Source organism: Nyctibius grandis, chromosome 4 (genome assembly GCF_013368605.1).
Source record: "Nyctibius grandis isolate bNycGra1 chromosome 4, bNycGra1.pri, whole genome shotgun sequence".
Lineage (NCBI taxonomy): Eukaryota > Metazoa > Chordata > Aves > Nyctibiiformes > Nyctibiidae > Nyctibius > Nyctibius grandis.
The window spans coordinates 19,155,545-19,175,316 of NC_090661.1; the positions used below are offsets into that span (position 1 = coordinate 19,155,545).

At 35.9% G+C, this 19,772-nt stretch overlaps 1 protein-coding gene across 1 annotated transcript in view; it reads left to right on the top strand.

The window, feature by feature from the left end:
* Window positions 1-8,855: 8,855 nt before the first annotated feature.
* The window catches only part of LOC137663167 (mucin-6), a 30,874-nt gene continuing 19,957 nt past the window's right edge, over window positions 8,856-19,772 (top strand). The window contains exons 1-8 of the mRNA XM_068400077.1: window positions 8,856-8,886; window positions 9,344-9,397; window positions 10,376-10,616; window positions 12,244-12,370; window positions 13,535-13,622; window positions 14,779-14,888; window positions 16,744-16,951; window positions 18,754-18,876. Of these exons, the coding sequence (XP_068256178.1) occupies window positions 8,856-8,886; window positions 9,344-9,397; window positions 10,376-10,616; window positions 12,244-12,370; window positions 13,535-13,622; window positions 14,779-14,888; window positions 16,744-16,951; window positions 18,754-18,876 (982 nt within the window). The remainder of the gene's footprint in view (window positions 8,887-9,343; window positions 9,398-10,375; window positions 10,617-12,243; window positions 12,371-13,534; window positions 13,623-14,778; window positions 14,889-16,743; window positions 16,952-18,753; window positions 18,877-19,772) is intronic.

A 19,772-nucleotide genomic window follows, 5' to 3' on the forward strand; every position in this document is an offset into this window, starting at 1 on the left:
GTCCATTTACTTTGTTTTGTTATAAGGCAGATGCAGAAAATTTTCAACAGAAGTTTTGGAATTTAGGGTCACAATTCTATTATCAATAACCATATACTTTACCCTTCAGTTGCTGGAAGAAAAAAAAAAAAGAAAAGGCAAAAAAAAAAAGGCAGACTTTAATTTCAGTTAAAATTTAATGTTTTTATTTTAATTACAACCAGGTTGAGCCAGGACTGAAATTACGTTAAAGGATGGTTACTGTCTCTCCTGTGCTTCTTACCACCACTCAGAAGGGATAACTCTGAGAACATGGTGAGGGACAAAACAATAGGAGTCCAGGAAAGTAACGAATTGTGTAAAATAAGTATGGCATAGGTGAAACAGGAAAGGCTCAAGATATTCATATGGAGAGGTAATCCATACCTGTTAAATTTTATGGGGAAAGTTGTCTTCTAATCAGACTATTTTTTCCTGAAGTAATTACTGTGCTAGTGAAAAATGACATGATCAAGCAAGTAAAGTTCTTATATTGTGTGTCAGTTCAGTGGTGGCAGTGATACAGTGAACATATCCAGTGCATTCAATGTTTCACCTCTGATGTGGAGAGATCCAACTGTTGTTACAGAACTGAAACTGATCTTTTGTGATGTTGGTGAGAAGGTGGAGATTACCTTGTCAGAGTTGCCAAAGTACCTCAGTGCAATAGGCTTTCCCATTTTGTAACACAGATTGCCCTCTGCCCTTGGCAGTTCTAAGGTCGTAGGCAAGAGCTTACTTAGCTCCCTTGCAAACTCAGGAAGGAAGCTGTGCCATGGACAGCCCTTTTTACTGAGGCAAAGTTTATCACTTTGCTTTAAAAGTCACACAAGGGAGAGATTAACACTATCACTCAGGAAAGCGAATAAAAGTTAATGAAAGAAGAGTTAATAAAAAAATCTGAGATCTCTATCTCTGTTCATTCATGCCTTACCATCTTTTATCCACACATTCTTTCCAACAGTTCCGAAACTCCTGCACTTCATTCTTCCACTTTGTGTACTGGTCCAATATTATTCCTCTCTTTATCAGATAGGGATCATAATTTGTGTATTATTTGTCTTTTTGCATATTGCTTTTGGGTATAATACTAAATTTGTTCAGTAAATGGAGTTAAATGTGTTTGAGCTGTTACAAATAGAAGCCATTATAAAAACCTTGTAAGAATGATAGTGAACTGGAGGACATCTGTGTTTTCCTTTTTCTTTTCTTTCTAAACAGCATTTAGGTGTGTTGAACTTGATAAAGAGGAGATCCTGTTTGGCGGGTACTCTGCAGTTGCAATTTCTGAAAGCCATGGGAATGAGGGAGGGCATTGCAATTCTATATATAAAGCATCCAAGCTTGAAGACGTAAGCCTAGAAAGTGGCAGCAGCAGCATTGCCCATTTGGAACGGAGGAGAATACTGAAAAAACTCTCCAGTTAGGGCATGCATCATGTTTCCGACAGTAATACTGCTCATCTTCTGCATCTTTCTGCAATCTGCTGGTAAGTCTAAGATGCCTGTCTTCCTCTTGGTTTATGATCTGAAGGAAAATACCCATTATTGAAACAAAGTGGGTGACTCCATTATAATATTACAACACATTAGGTTCAGGTTTTCTCTCCTTTCCCATGGCTGTCAGAATTAAGTTTACACATTTTCTTCTCCCTCACTGCATCTTGAAACACAACTGCATATTTAATAAATACATGACTGAAATAGAACTATTTGTTCTTGACATTTGTTAGAAACATGGTTGCTGATTTGTTGCATCATCCCCAAAAACTGGTTCCCTAGATACAGGGAATATTTTTTTAATGGACTTAAGTTGTGTTTCCAAGCTGCTGAGTGCCTTCATCTTTCAGATGTTCACGATGCAGTGCTTTAGTGATGCCATTGTGGAAGCTGTGTATCTTCTGTGTAGAGTGATGATCAAAACCTTTTTGCTTTGTTATGCAAACTGCAAAAAGTATTAAGTATGAGCTATGTGATGGCATGACTTTTTTGAAGAATGATGTGATAGAAAGAATCCTATGCTGGAAAACAGACAAATTATTCCTGTCTAAAACTTTTACATCACTCTCAAAGTATTCTTCTATGTATTATTCGATCTAATTCTTTAGTCTTTTAAAGGACTATGTATTACTTTTTTGATCCAACCCATCTGAATTTCAGATGACTCCGTAATTTTTTAAAAAGACTTGACAAGTAAGTTCATTGATTCTGTAGCTACTCTGCCATCTTACTCATTCCTCTTCCTGTAGTGTTTTCAATGGACTCTTTGAGAGTGAGCCTTTTTTTGCCATGGTTTGGCATTGCTTAAGATAATGGTTTCTTTTTATCTCTTCTGTATGTTCTCTGTAATTATCAGTTGTTACAGTTCTGATTTCAAGACTAGGTTGCAAGCTGCCAAAAAGCATACTTCACTTGCTTTAGTTTGAACAAAGTTAAATTTATTTCTTCTGTATTGTGTTTGCTATATTTAATGAACCATATAGTTCAAATTGTGTGAGGACATGTATTACTCTCTTAAATCACTGACTTAAACTGTAGCACTAAAGAAAATTAAAATACAAGCAACTCAACCCTTTTGTAGACTCTCAGAGCCAATTTCTAATCTCAACTACATTGTTATAAATCAAGTATAACTCCATTCACTATATTAGCACCATTGTAACCAAGATCAATTAAAGTACCTGAACATGGGTCCTAACCCCAAATGCAGATGCCTGCAAGTTCTTAATCTACATGACTTCATATGTTAGATGAGTAGATGTATCACTATAAATACTACTGTTCACAATCAAATGGAAAATTACTGTCGACCCCTACTCAGCCACAAGTTTTGTGTATAAACTTAGCAATTACAAACAGGGCCTCATCTATAAAGGACTGTGTTGTCTAGGATGGAACTTTAGTTGAATTTAAACATAACAGCCTAAAAGTAGGATCTAGAAAATTCTTACAGTCTTCTCACGTTGGGTTGTATCAACATTTTGGGGCTTTGAAATAACATGCGAGGTTGGAGACTATGAAAACAAAGAGAGATTTCATTCTGTCAAGTAAGATTTTGAAATCAGACAATTTTTGAAGGCATATCTGAACCATAAGAGATTGATCTGCATGTTCTAAAACTGGCCAATATGCAGGAAGCTCATTGTTTCAAACTCTAGATCCAAGTCTTGTCTCTTTAGAATTAGTTAAATCAAAGCAAGGACTCCAATTCTCCTCTTCATGGATCTGCATCCAAATTCCATACCTTGAGTCTGTCTCTAACTAGAAATGTAAATATTCATTGTAAGAACATATTTGATGTGAAGTTTGATGGAAACTGGAAGACCCACTTCCTCTTTCACTTGATAACTCAAGAAAAGCAGTAAACGTGCATTAGCCTGACTAAAAAAAAGCCTACAGAAGTTTAAAAACAGATTAAAACTTAGTTCTAACTTTTACTTAATAAGAGATGCTGATTCATTGATTAAATTGAGGCTTCACTACTTTAGCTATTTCAATAGTCAAAACTGTGCATGGATCCTTAAGAGAAGTTTATGTGTAGTCATATTTTTTCTTACTAAGTATGTAACTAGGAAGCTACCTTGATTTATGCTGTTCAGCCATCTTGCTTTGCAAGAGACAAAGGGAGTTAAGAATTTCATATTGAAGAGAAATCATCATGAATGTGTGCGACTGATTACAGTATTACAGCTATGACTCTAGCACTACCCTTGCTGTTAGATTTCATTTTAGGCTTATATGATTTATTTTAAAGCTCTTGTCTTTTCCAGAACTTCTGACATTTCAACATTTATTTTTGTCCCAAATGAGAAGATAAAAACTGAACCCTTTACAGAACAGACATCCTAAATTATTTCTGTTTGGAAGTACAAAAAAGATTTCATTTCAGTGTTTTACATCAAATGGAAATGTTTTGTTTTCATTCATTTAGCTGATGTGAAATACTTTGATTGAAGTCATTACAACATAAAATTGTATTTTCCTGTAGGGTTGTCTCATAGTAACTGTAGTATGGAAACAAAATGACTTATTTCTTCACAGTAAGTCAGGTTCCCTGTCTGGATTGTATTGCTGTCATGAACTAGACAGACTGACCACACAGAAACTGCACTTTGATAAATATAATTCTCAAGAAATTCGGGCCAACTAAAGTAGAGTAGGAATTGTAAGTAAACTTCCTTTATCTAAGAAAAGTGAAAGTCTGTTTCAAGTTCTGTTGAGCTAATTCAAAATTAAGTATTTCATGTCAACTCAAAATCATCCCATTTCTCAAAGGAAAACAGAATACTTGCAGAAATAGTAAAATGTCAGTAAGGAAGATTTCAATAGTTTAGAAATCTCATTTACCCCTAGGACAGCCTTTTCAATGGAAAATTCCTAAATGGTTGCTGGATAAAACTTCTGCATGGGGCCATAGCACTTGCTGCATCTATACAATCTGCCATTTCATGTGGTTGTGAATGGTGAATAACATTGCCAGGATGATTTTCCTAATCTCTTTGGAGTTAAGTGTGAGAAAAATAATGTAAATGCTGAGAATAATTACTGTACTGTGATTAGTTTAATAGTTTGATCTGACAGGAGACAGATTGTTTGGCAGATAGTCAACAAATTGCTCTGTATTTGTTTCACTAGCCCTTCTTTGAGCAAAACATGAAAGTAGATTTCATATCCTTAGTTATTTTCAGTATAACTCTTGCGTACCTCCATGTAATCCAGGATGATTATTAAACTCAATTTTTTAATCTAACTACCAAACCTGGAGTATTTGTAACATTTTGTAACTGTTTGGCATGCTTAGACTTGTGAATTTTGAGTTTGAAAAGCTTACAACTAAGATTTGTAAACCAAACTGTCTGCTCTGATCTAAAATATTTGTCCATAAAGTATTAGACTTTTTGTTTTACATCAAGCTCTCTGGATAGATATCACTTGAAATAATATTTTAGGCATATCTTCAATTCCTGCAAATCAAATATCCTCTGAAGGCAGCTGTTGCACACTCTTAAATCCTATTAATGTAGTGTTTGTAGTTAGGGAGTAAACTGTAGCGACTGCAAAACTGTTAAACCAACAATAACAGATTATTGAACAGATGGAAATATCAGAATCAAGGGAAATACCAAAAAAAGGGAGCAGCAACTCTAGGTGTAAAGAGTGTTAGCTTGATAGCCACACAGACTGACTCTGTTACTTTTTTGTGGTGTACTTATTGTGATGCGTGGTTCACTAGGTAGGAATTTGGAAGGACAGAGGAAAAAGCATGCTGTATTCTGGAGATGCCTGCTGAGTTGCAGGCCGACCATGGAGGTTGTACTGAAACACTGGCAAAATTTAAAACTATTATTGGCCAGTGCTGACCAATTACAGAGGACAAAGCAGTGTGAGTAGGATCTACAGTGATTTTCTGACAAGTGTGTCAGACAACTGTGGAAATTGAAGTGCTGGTCATGCAGTGAGTACAGCAGTTTGCAACTCAACAGCTAATGAGATCACTTTGTGCTGTTTCTTTCTTGTGGAAATGTTCTTGTTTAGTTTATCAAGAAGTTATTATGCTGGTAACTTACTCTAACTTAGAAAAATTATGTTATGTTGTACTCCTGGGTTTCATTTTTTTTTTGTAGGGCACTGTCCCATTGAAATAGACACAATATCTAGGAAGAAGGATAGAGAGAATACATCTCACTGAACTTCTGCCTTGGCATTTACACTGCAGATAGTCACCTAAGGTTTCCTTTACACCAATGAGAGAAATAAAATTTTTGTGTGTAATCTATTTTTTCCATGTTAGACACATATTTTGTAAGTCAAATTGTACTCAGCAAATTTGTATTTACTTTCACAGCCTGTGAAAATAGTCTAGACAACTGGCTGAGATGAATGTCATTTAAAGTTATTAGAACAACATTTGGGGTGGGAGCACTTCTGTCACTGAATTACATCCTTGATTTATTTCCATTCTGTTTAGATATTCATTGTATACAATTCCACCAGTGTAGTATTTTAGCTCTTAAAAATCTTTGATTAGTTTATCCAGATAACATCTTTTTCAGTAAGTATTATTTCAGAGAAAAACTGAGGCATGGACTGATGGGAAAGTTGGAGATATCTGGATCTCAGATCCAAAGAAAAGGCATGGGCTGAAACTCTTTTTCCCCAAGTTGTCCTCTTGTGCCTTAATCTAGCCTCATGTACAAGGCAGAACCTCACCTGTTTTCCTACAGTCCTTGAGATACCACATGGTAAATACTACCTCACATTCGGCAGCACCGTATGGAATTGGCTAGAAAGTCTATTACAGCTGGTGATCTCCCTAGAGGCTTTTAATCTCTTTAGTATATAAGGAAGCAACAACAGCCTGCAAAGCTGTAGTGTATATATAGATATGTATGTAGGCTTGGCCTGGTTTATGTGATTAAAGAAACCTCTGCCATAACATTTTCTCTGTTGCAAAAGATCCTAAACATATAATAGGGATATTGCTTCTACTACCTAAGAAATATGGTGCAGTTATGCACATGCAGTAGGTCTGGGTTTGTGACGGAAGAGGGACCATACTGTACTCCACATTTGCTAAACATTCCTTGGCTTCTCATAAGCAGAACAGGCTTTGTGAAGACTTCTCCCATATTTTCCCAGTTTTGGCTATTCCCCCCACTACTTCTACCCAGATGGTGAAATAAGAATTCAAAAACACAAGGAAAGATTTATCCCACATTTTTTTTAACAAGGAACATAGGATTTGAGGATGAAGTACAGGAAATTCCATATTGCCTACAATTTCTGGCAGCTTTTGGTAACATTTTACCAGTCGCAGAAGAATTTTTTATTACAAGCTGAATTATGTGGTTTTCCACTATAATTTCCATTCAGTTTTGTGTGGCAGGACACAATTCATATGTGCTGACCCTGCTTTGACTTGTACCATGTTTAAAAATAGATAAATATACAAATATTCAACTTCCTTGTGTTCAGAGGATAACTTTTTGTTGTTTTCTTTTTCCTTTCACAGCTTTTGAAGGAAATTATTGGCCCCACTTTTTTCTTCAAAAACAGAAAGAATCTCTGCAAAGAAGTAAGTGCCTGACCAGGTATTTAATGTTTACATTGTAACTATGAATAACATCTCCATTCAGCATCAATTCTATATTGCAGAAGACACTGTACAAAACACATAATAAAAATAAGCCCTTGCCTCAAGGACCATACATTTTAAAGCATTAGTTTTAGAAATTCCAAAGTAAGAGTTTCCCTATAAAAAGAAAGTAAAATATGTTGTCTCACTCTGGTAAGTTTTACACTAAATGGGAAGTGCTTTAGTGTGCCATGCTGAGGTTTTGATGCCTAAGGATAGAAACTCTGAGCAGCTTAGTAGCCTTCCATGTTTAGAAATTTGCTATTGAGGTAATTTGTGTGATGTTTGATTTTCATTCCTGCACATTACTGCCTAATATTATCTAAGAATTTAGGAAATGGATTCTTTTGATGCTGCAAAATCCAGGAAATGAAATAAAGCTTATTCTCCATATAGGCTAGGTCTATGAGATTATTTTAAAGATTGCAGGTTAAAACAAATTTATGTGCAAGTGAAAGATCAGAATATGGAATAATTCTTCCTCACCTTTATAACCAGCAGCCAGTGTGCAGTCAGGGTATGGAGAGATCTCCACTTCAACATACAGCTGTGCCAGCTGAAGCTATGGTTGCCACAGTTCTGGTAGTTTCCCAGAATTTTTCTTTAACTTCTAAGAATGGCTTGTGTGCGTGCACCCAGATCCGTAAGCAAAATTAACTCCAGCCACCTACTTACTGCAAATTTGTGCTAGTCCTTCTGAGTCTCAGAAATACAAATGATAGTAAGATACTACTGTCTTGAATAAAAATGTGTGCCATGCCAAAGCACAAAATAATTAACATATTATAGCTTTAAAGTACTAAAAATATTAGCTACCAGAAGTACTGTTAGAAAGGCAGATATCATTAAAATGTTCACTTGTGATTAAAAGTAACTTTTGACAGCAGTGGTTATGGTATTTTCTGTTACAAAGAAATTTCACTGCAGTTCAAAAGGAGGTTGGACAAGTACTTGGAAGCCAGAGCACAAGGCGGGTAAGCAGACAAATCCCAACAGCCTCACAAAATCCCCTGAATTGAAAATAATTGAAGACTGAGAGAGTATCTGGGGAAGTATACGTGCTTGCCCTGATGGTACTCTTCCCTTGGGCAGTCTCTTAATGATCACGCTGGAAATAAAATGCTGAGATACATCAGCCCTTGATCAGAACCAATACAATTTTTCACATGTTCGTTTCTGAAGAAATGTGAGGCACTGACTTTTCAATTTAAATTTCATTCATTAAACATTTAGTTTTCCACACCCATGACAAGAATATCATGCTGTCATGATATACTGTATTTTACAGGACATGCTGTTCCTCTGCTAAGACAGGATACAGAAGGCTATAACCCTTCTGAAAACACTCAATTTTCACTAGACCCTTTCTAAAATAAATATGGATATCAGTCCTAGTATTCTGAACAATTTTTCTGTCATATTCTATTTACAGACATTCTTCCTAGTAATCCATAATCTTAATGTTTTACAATAAAATGCTGTGCTTTACTGTTGCATACTGTTAAAAAGCAACTTTCTGTACTCCAAAAGTTGCTGCATTTCAGTGGTTGACAATTAAATTCTTAATCTAGTTTGGGGAAAACGCAGAGGTGTAGAACAAAAAGAATTATATAAAATGCAAATTTATTGTAATGAGAAGCATTTCTTTAGGCAGAAGAAGCAGAGAGTGGCTTGAATGAGGTGAATTCTCATTCAGCGTAACTATGGAAAAGCTACATGAAGTTCATTCTAAAGGTAAAAATAGTTAAGTACTTGTGATCAGCCAAAAAAGAAGAAAAAAAAAGTTCAGCAACTAATCTCTGTCTTCTGTCTGTTCTTACAACAAGAGGAACAGTAGGGCAGAGATATACACAAATTAAAAATAATCCCTAGTTATCATTTAATAAAAACTGAACTCAAAAGACAAATATATAATCTAGTTTTAAGCTTTCTTGAGTTATTGACATTCCCATTTGTTACTTTTCTCTGATAAGATTTAAATAAAAACAAATACACTGAAGGCACTCCTGTATTTATAGAAAGGGGAACCTATTGCACTCTGACCATTGTGCAACCCCAAGTAATTATTCCTTGGCACACTCTGAAAAGGCTGGGGTTTACTGGTCAGTATCACTTACGCACAATATATTAAACTAGCTGGAATTGGGCATGAAGGATCAATGATAACAATTAGCCGATTCCTATTTTCCAGTCAGACGTTCTGGACAGAACAGAAGTATGGAAGAGGAGTACTTTTTGCCAACAGGTAACAGCTCATTGGGAAACAGTATTTTCTACGTGACCTGAATAAAACCAGTAGCATTCTGTAGTCATTTGATCACTCTTAAAGAGTAAAAAAATGTTTTGGCTTTAAAGCATTGAATATAAATTGCAGGTAGACTTTGCTAAACTTACCTGATAGTTTCTGCTTCTAAGATATATTCTAAGATACCTGAGCTTCATATAACTCCAAAATAAAAAATAATTAAAAAATTAAACGCAATGATCTGAGTCTGGAAATATGTAACCAAGGACATGATTGTACTTACTTGAGTAGTTCTATCAACTTCAGAGGGACTGTTCAAATGCTTTAAGTAGGTATAGAAATATCTAACATCAAGCGCTGGAGTTGAATCTCTCTTTTATAATTCATTTCAACCTCCTAAAATCTGTCCATTCAGATGAAAAGTGATTACTTTTTTAAAATGAAAACCAATAAAACATTCCATCTATTTACAAAGCTGCCTAGATCTTTGTCACACAAACACAGAGCCAAAAAAGTGGGGACTTAAAAGTTGGGCTTTGTATATCTAGTGATCTAACTATGCAATGAATTGTGATACAGTAATGCCATAGATAGCTTTGTAAATGTTGTGCCTGAGATGCTAAAGGTCTCTCCAGTAGCAAGCTGTCGCCTTTGCAAACAGGTCAAGCAGACTGAAATAAGAAGGGAAACCTTTATATTACCCATGAAGGAAATGGAAGTGTTTCCCAAACTAGGAAGCCAGGGAGTTCTCCTCTGCTTACAGTAAATAAGAATATTGCTCTGACTTCAACTATTGCTTCACTTCTTGACTTGAGATAAAATTTTGAGGTTACCAAGAAAAAAAAATGGCTAGGATGTTGTTTACATAATTAATCTGAGTAGAAACTTACTAGCTTTTCCTGCTATTTTATTTGAAATGGCAATCAGAATGAGCAAATACACTGTTAGGAGACCTAAATCCATTTTTCTCTGTTATAGTTTTGAGTAAGGATTCCTGTTCTACCTGGGGAGGAGGGCATTTTTCAACCTTTGATAAATACCAGTATGACTTCATTGGGACCTGCAACTACATCTTTGCAACTGTATGTGATGAAACCAGTCCAGACTTCAACATTCAGTTCCGCCGTGGGCTGGACAAAAAAATTGCAAGGATCATTATTGAGCTGGGACCTTCTGTTGTCATTGTTGAGAAAGGCACCATTTCTGTCAGGAGTGTTGGGTAAGATTCTGCGATCAATGGGAAAAAAGTGTTTAAAGGCGGCAAGAAGTCATATAGCAGTTGCACTAAAGACGACTACTTTGTATCAAAAATGAATTAACAAATTACAGAAGTTAGCACTCCTAATTGGACTCCCATTTCTTCCTGTCAAGATTTCACACTCTCTAGATAAGTGTTTCATTTGCAGTTATTTGAATCGAGCTTAGAGTACATTTGTGTAGGCAAAGGGATAAACTAACCTTCTCAGTTCTCCAACTGAGAACCAAAACAGTTCTCACATTGAAACTACAGTCCCCTACATACTACCCATCTGCTTATGCTTATTTCTACTACAAACACAGATGAAACGGCTTATACCCTTTACTAGATATTAATTGAAATTCCTGTGTTTTGCTTAGAGTTCATTTGATTTGTGAATTAGGCAACTCTGAACTGTCTGTGCTAAAGATAACATGTATCTAGGGTATAAGAGAAGCTTTGAACTGTACATCCAATGGAGAAATATTGGAGGGGCCTCCAAAGAAGTCCTTGTGTATGAGACCACTAACTGTTCACATTATTCCAAGGATTACTATGTTCAGAAAACAGCTGTTTTGCTGAGGAATTACGCTGATGGGAAACTTTGGGTTCTGCATCATTTGTTCTTCTAGACAAATTGCTCCCATACAAGGAAATTCCTCCAGGGAAGTTTTCAGCATTTTTATCAGACAGGCAGTGTTGAATTTTTGTCCGTGAGTACATGGAGATATGGGAAATAATTGACTGTGGATTCTCTGTATCTTATTGTACCTACCTGGGTACAATAACCATCACAACAAAAAGACAACTTGCAGCTATACCTGAATTTAGCAAACTGTATTTAGGAAAACTCCCTTTATTAGTTTATGTCCCAGGAAACCTATATAAATCTATGGGCCTAACCCAATAATCTGCATTTTATGTTTTTGTCCTACATTCACAAGACCCAAATGCCATGACTGACCTGGTCTAGTGTTGCACATAGCTCTGCTTCAGGTGGAAGGCTGGCCTGGGCTACTTCAGAAGGTCCCTTCCAACCAACTTTCCTATGATTGTATCATATACTTACTGAGTACTTAGAAAAGATATTTGTTCTTTAATATTGTTAGTTTATAGCATTAGAATTCAGCTGCCAGGATGAAAACCTAATTCTGCTACAACATTCCCATTATGGGTTTCTCTAATCTTGTCAGTTTTCAGTCATAGCAGTAATTCCTATATTAACAGTCTGTAGTCCATAGAAGCTCTTCAGGATAATCAACAGTAGTTCTACCACACAAACTGTATTGTTACAAGTTCTTGAAACATATAACTATACCCTAATAAAACCAAACCAAGTGAAGATGCCAAGTCCTGTGCAAACATTTCACTGGTATAATCACTATGCAACCATCTCCTGGTGATTCTTGTATGAAACTGCTGACATGGATTTTCAATCAACAGAAATTTTAATGTATCTTGAAATGTCACAGTTGCAAAGGAAAAAAAAAATCTCTTTTGTGTTGCTGAAAGTACTCAGATTGTATGTGTATTATATCCAAAAAAGGTAACTAGCACCTGCATTAATATTGGTATGAGAAGGTCAGTTTCTCTTCTCGCCTTATTACAGTGTCGTTAAATTGCCTTACACCAGCAATGGAATTCAAATAGCACCTTATGGACACAACATCCGTCTGGTGGCCAAGCTGATGGAGATGGAGCTAGTTGTCATGTGGAACAACGATGACTATCTCATGGTTAGTAAAATGTTCTCATAAAGCAGAAGAGAAAATTCTTACTGACTTACTGGAATGACAAGATCTCTTCAGACTTCATGGGTGCTTTTTGCATGTGTTTACTATTTTGATATTTATTCTTTTCCTGCTTCATCCATTCCTCTTGAAATAAACAACTTTGCTTTTTATACTTGCATTTTCCTTTCACTTCCAGCATTGGTAGTTAACTAAAGCCACCAGTGTTGAGATTTGTGGACTTTCACAAATTTTAAACTTTCCTCCAGCTATTCCAGCAGCTACAATGTTTTGCTAAAGGAATGTTGAAGTTGTTTAAAGTTGTGTAGAATTTAATAGTATATGCCACAGTTTTGTCATTTCTACTGTGCTTCCCCTGGACATCTTTTGGTTTCAAACATATGGTGCTCCTACCAGCTCCTTTGTTTCTTTCCTTTTTCTGAATCTTTTCATGTTTTCCCTCCAAAATCCCTGATATATATTTTAGAGAAGAGGATACATTTTTTCAGTGTGACCTGTGATATTAATGCCACGAAAGACACTGAATTCTAAATTGGTAAGTTTGATAAAACAGGGAGATTGTTATGTAATAAATTGCCTGGGAGATGTCCCAGCATTACTATCACACGTGTAACAGGAAGTGCTACTGTGATGGGTACACACTGTATTCTACATATAGTCAGATTATTTCCTCTGATCATAATAATTCATTGATCATAGCCAGTAGTAATATTAGCACTTTACTTTCCAGAGCAATAGATAATTAATGACCTTCTTCTGAAAACAGATTTTCTTCCTGTAACCTTCAATTTCTTAAGAGAACAAACCTGAAATTCATGCTGTCAACAAAGATATGAGCAAGGAAACAGCATAATTTCCTTTTCTATTTTTTCTGGCTCCTTAGAATATTATCCCCCCTCAATTCTCTGTAAATGTCTTAGAATATTATTCTTTCATTAAATTAAAAAAAAATCACAAAAATCATTATTTACCTGCTGGGAAAAGAATTTACTGCTTCCAAAAGTTTTCCTCCAATCAAGTCACTGAAATGAATGAGAAGGATCACATTTAATTGGATCCTTGAACTGAATTTGTTTGAGAAAGGTAATACTGTATAGCTAATTTTACTTAGGGTGATCCTTTTAAATATTTTATTTTATTTTATTTTAGGTTTTGACTGAAAAAAAATATATGGGGAAAACCTGTGGAATGTGTGGAAATTATGATGGTTATGAATTGAATGAATTTGTGAGCGAAGGTAAGAACTAAGGACATGTCAGATGGAAGGAGAACTAATTAAACTGAGTCAAGGTGGAAATTTAATACTGTACTAACCCTGTTCTGACTGCTCATTCAGTTTCAGAATTAAGTGCTCCCATAGGTCACCAACATACCTATCATATGATTATGCTACACACTATTATTTGCTGTGATGATAATACTGTGGGTTCCTCAGATAAGTGATAAGGACTCTCTTATATTTTAGAAACAGGGGGTGAGGATCACACTCTCTCTCACCTAACTTTCAGAACAGTCTAGGTTCCTAGCAAGGCACAGTGAGGGAAATTATTACATTAGGCAGAAGCAAGAATGAGGCTATGATAAAAAGAACATAGCAGAGAAGAACATTAACAAGCAGTGTGTCCCGATAAGGGTGGATCTTTAGAACAAAATAGTTGGTGCCTGAGGACTTTGACATCTGCATTGTATGTGGTTTGGGGGGTTCACTTCAGAGTCACTCTACTGTTGAACTAATGCCCATTAGCCATTGGAGCTCGTTACACATGCTCTTGGAGCACATCTTCTGGCTTGGTTTCATCTTAAAGGAACTCTGTATGCCAAGACCACTCCACAATGGAAATCAAGTTGTACAGAGTAGGGATGTTTGGAATATTTGCTTTAAAAGCACACTGCTAATCTGAACTACAGTGCTAATTTAGAGACATTAAATTGCACAGTAAACTAATCTCAGATCAACACAGACAGATGCAGTTTTCTATACGCATCACAGAAAAGAGTTCTAAAAAGTTTACAATATTTTTTGGGTTGTGATGAGTTTAACCCCACATGTAGGGGAAAATATAAGAATGGGGGATGAGGAGGAGAGGCGTGAATGAGCAGCTGGCAGAAGATAACACAGATGGCAGAAAAACAGTAGCAGCTGGTATCATGTAAGGTAGTGAATGTGATAGATGAGGAAATAGCTCAGAGAAGTGATCAAGGTGATAAAAGTATGCTTTACTGAATAGACTCCAGGTAAAAGGGCAAAAGATGTAGTTGTTATCATGAGAAAGATTAATTAGTAAGACCTTTCACAGTCAAAGAACAGAATCTGAGTTTTGCTACATCACAGCAACAAGTAAACAAATCCATGTGGGCTTTTTCCTGACAAAATATAACCCTTCAATTTACAGGTAAATTGTTGGATACATATAAATTTGCTGCATTACAAAAAATGGATGATCCATCAGAGATCTGCCTGTCTGAGGAGATACCAATTTCCACCATTCCTCACAAAAAATATGTAAGAAAGATCTTCTTGGCTTTTCTGCAGCATGATTCTTAACAGAGGTGGGAAGATGATAGATAGAAATCAGCAATGGAGAGGCAGTGGTTTCATAAAACTGACTTCCATGAAAATGGATAAAGTAGCATGTGTGTAGCATGATACAAAGAAGGAGTTCTTTGCATTAAAATACATTTTGAAAAAGGACCGTGGGCATTTTTGAGGCTGGATTTATATTGCTCATATAAACCTACCAGCATTTAGCTCGCAGCTTTCCGAGATTTCATGCAGGTTATCACAGAAAATTCATGGAAACCAGTGAAGGTTTAAAGAACTTTTTATTGAACAACTAGAGACCTGACATTATAAACTGTACAGACTTGAACATGTTCAACAACACTTTAAACATATTCCCAGATAACAGTGTTCATAACAGGGCCAACCACTATCAACTGCTATCAGTTCCAGTCCTAGATGAAAAGAAAATCAGTGTGCCTGCAACGTGACGCATCCATGTAACTATGGTTGAAAGAGGAAGCCTGGTAGCAGCAAGGAACAAAAGGGTTTATATTTCTTAGATTTTGCAGATTCAGTAATCAAATCCTACTTAGGATGATCCTGTGAAGTTGTTTCACCAGGGAAACTCAAATTTTGTATTCCCACACAGATTTCAGAGAATCACAGAATGGTTTAGCTTGGAAGGGATCTCAGATCATCTAGTTCAACCCCTCTGCTCAAGCAGGGTCAGCTAGAGCACGTTGTCCAGGCCAATGTCCTAGCAGGTTTTGAGTATCTCCTGGGTGGATCTTCCAGGCTGAGGAGATGGAAACTCCACAGTTTCTTTCAGCAACCTGTTCTTTTTGCTGCCTAGGAGGTCATAAAGTCACCATATACCTAATGTCAAGTACTCATTGCTATCCTCTAAAAAGCATTTCACTTTACATAGAATGATCATGCTCTTTGGTTCCATTGTACTTACAAGAATATGAGCTTACTTTGCAATTCTTATGTACTTATTTGTATATAGGTTACTAGTAATTACAGAATGCTTAAAAAGTTTTCTCTTGAAACAGGAGGGTTTTCTTCTTTTTTCCTTAATAATTTCATGTTATTTTTCTAGCAATCTAAGAATCTCTTAGTTTGAACATAGAAACCATTCGTATTGCTAAAAAGTTTAGCTTTCATACTACAGAGGAAGAGCCAGCTAGAATCCTTCTGAGATTCTCCTTTCCCCAGAACAGAAAAAAAGAAACAATAGTTTAGTAGTGTCTCTTTAACAAGCAGAGCAGGAATAAAGAACAGGAGTTTCTGTGGGTCCTGTGAGCAAGATATTTTTCTGTAAATATTGCTTGTATTCACACTGAAAAATTACTTTGATCGGGTGGAGAACTTCTGTTGCCTGGGAGGTTTAAGCTTTTCACATTGTTTCTCTTTGAGACCTTATACTGCAGTAGGCAACACCATAAGCAATACAAACGGATCAAATGTTTGCTCAAAGGGGAATAAATGTTGCAATCTTCCTGTCCGGGATGTTTGTCCTGGAACTGAATCTCCATGAGACAACAATTCCCCGCCTGTGATGTTCTCGGCCATTTTTAGGGCTGAGATGGTACTGAATGACTGACTCAATTTTCAGCTTAATGAGAAGCGGAACTAATTCAACATATCAAGATCCTTCTGTTATAAAATGGATTTATATCCCCTTCTATTCGTGAATTTCTCATGCATTTTAAGTCAAATACATATTACTAAACTGTAGGGGGAAGAAAGCAAACAAACCAACATGAAAATCATAACTAGCAATGATATTCTATTGTGGCTTTCACAGGGGGGAAACACTACTAGGAAGGATTTTCTTTCTCTTTTTATTTAGGCCATGATCTGCTCTCAGCTGCTTAACTTGGTGTCACCAACCTGCAGTGTGCCAAAGGATGGGTTTGTCATTCGTTGCCAGCTTGATATGCAGGACTGCAGTGAACCAGGACAAAACAATTGCACTTGCTCTACGCTGTCAGAGTATTCAAGACAATGTGCTATGTCTCATCAAATGGTGTTCAACTGGAGAACTGAAAACTTCTGCTGTAAGTTCGAATGTTTAATTCATAGGAGATTGTGCTTAACTAGATCATCTTTAAGGTCCTTTCCAACCCAAACCATTCTATGATATTTTACATAGAGGGAGAATGATGATCAAAAGGAATTTAAATCAACTGATATAAAAGTACATGATTAGACACACTTTTTTTCAAGTGCCTCTTTGTTATCAAAGTTCTGATTCATTTTTTGCAGTCTTTTTCAACCCACCTGAAACTTCAATATATAGTCAGTGTTATGTAGCAGGATTCATTGTTTTACAAGAGAACATGCTGAGCATAAAAAAGTCAAAAGTAACTTTAACTGATATTGTTATTTCTAAGCCAACTTACACATTAAATTACCAGAGATGCAGCTCATGTCAAAAAAGAGGAGGTTTCAAAATGGCTTTGTTTAATATGATATTGTCCTTCAGAAGCATATCATTTAATCATGTTTTATTTATCTTTTATATGAATAGATAGTCACAGGTAGAAACTTCTTAAAATAAATTGCTTTGACAGGAATGTATTTCTCCTTATCCCTTGATTCTTATTCTGCTGCAAAAATCTCTAAGATTGGCTACCATTTAGATTTTAGCATAAAAATAGTGAAATCCCAGTTGAATTATATTCCTGAAATCGTTTGACTTGCCACAGTCTATCGTCTCACTGTTGTTGCTTACGAGGCCTTACATCGTTTTGCCCTCCTTGCATCTCTGGTGCCGTATTCTTCTATTCTCCTCTTGATCTTCATGTACTGGTTCCACTCCTCATTTTTTGTTTTGTATTTGACATTGAGTTTTCTTTCATTCTTTCCTCTTACTTACTGAAAACGTTTCCCACTAAGCTCCATTATTATCCCTGACACTTTAAAATTGCACTTCTTTCTAAAATAATTTTTTCCCTCTTCTCCAAGGTTATCCATCTTACATAAATTGGTAACCAGCTTTATTCTTTGGTTGGTCTGCAGTTGGTTTTAATCCTTCAAAATTGTAAACTCCTCGTGGCATTTCATAGATTCAGATAAATATTAGTAAGGCACTGTGTTTATTCACAGAACTGCACAATAATTCTTACTAATCACAGTAAAATAATAGCCTGGTTTTCTCCAAGTCATAGAAGTTTTCATGTTGCCAGTAGACCATTACTAGGTCTGGTAGTAAAGTGATAAAAGGCAAAGCTTAAAAAAAAAAAAAAGGGAATGGGAAACCTTGTTTCCCAAAAAAACAGAGCTGAGAATCTAAGAATTTGTGAATAAATGCCCAATATACAAAGGCAATGAACTTTTTAGTCTTTATTGTTTCTTTGTCAGCCTCATCTCTAACTACCTCTCTTTCCCTTCCTCACTTATTTTTAATTTCAGATAAGGAAAAATCTCTGCTTGAATTTATCACATAATAAAACATGTTCTGAGTTCCATATATTAGAATTGCTTGGTAGCTGCATTCTGAAAAGCAGATAATGTCTGAGAAGCAGGAACCATACAGAAGATCAAGAGTTATATAATTTAAATCCTTCAAGTACTACAGAAAATCTGATTTGTGGCAGTTTATTAGGCTGCAATATAGTGTTTGCCATTCGTCAAGCTTCTGAAAGGAGTTTCTAATAAACAGGGCATGAAAAATGAATAAAAGCTAGAATGAATATGATGGTAATGATGAACACTCAGATGATGAATTGAGTATTGAGACAGAATAAGAGAAGGTTAGTGCCAGAAGTCACAAGGTCTTCTCCATCCTAGGTGGTAGATGAGAGATTCTCCTATGTTTACACTTTTAAAATCTTAACATTTTCACTGTTTGTTGCAGCTGTGGGAAAATGTTCTGCTAACCAAATCTATGAGGAATGTGGTTCTCCATGTATTAAAACCTGTTCCAACCCAGAGTACAGCTGTTCCAGTCACTGTACCTATGGTTGCTTTTGTCCAGAAGGTATCATTTCTGTATTCAGCATATCCTAAATGGCCTATACAAATGTTTTTGGCATATATCCAGTCAAGTGAAATAGACTTCTTAATAATGAACTAGCAGTGCGTTTCAGGGCATTGTGCTGCTAGAGCTGCCATTTCTTGGGTAAGATAATATAACTGGAGTCTTGAATAGTCCATGGTCCTTAAAGATCTTTGGTCACTATCTGCAAGAATAGAGCTGTGAAAGCATTTTTCTCACAAGACTGTGATACTTGATGGGATAATTATATGCTGCCTGCTTAAAGTTCTGTACTATAATATGCATTGAGTAAGCTTAATTAATTTCTTATCCCAAACAGGTATCTAGCCTTTCAGGGCACCAGCAAGAGGTAGCATACCTCAGAGAAGTTCTGCAATATTATGCGCATTTTGTAAAATCCCTTTAAAACAGTTCAAGATAAACTTCCTACAAAAATTGTAATTATGACTATCATTTGCATAGTTTCTTGAAGTTTCAGAACTGAAATATCCTCCAAGGTTATTGTGATGTGGGTGTTTACATGAATTTCATCACCATTTTATAGTAGTCAAAAGTAATGTGTTGTGAGCTACATACTAGACTTAGTATGCTAGGAAATAGAACGTGTCCATTCTTCAAAATTCCCAACTCAATATGTCATAGCAAAAAATAAAATTTGAAAAAAGTAGCATTCAGGCTTTTGGCTATTTCAAAGTAAGTTCAAATTTCAAGTGAAGACAATTGTCTGCACTTTCATATAACAAAGTAGCCAGATACTGTTATCACTTGTAAAGAGTCAGGGTTTTTTTAATTAAAAGAAAATGTCCTGCATGTTATATCTCTAAGTATGGGCAAGAATAGCATTCTCAAGCTAATTTTGGAAGGCATTCAAGCTATAA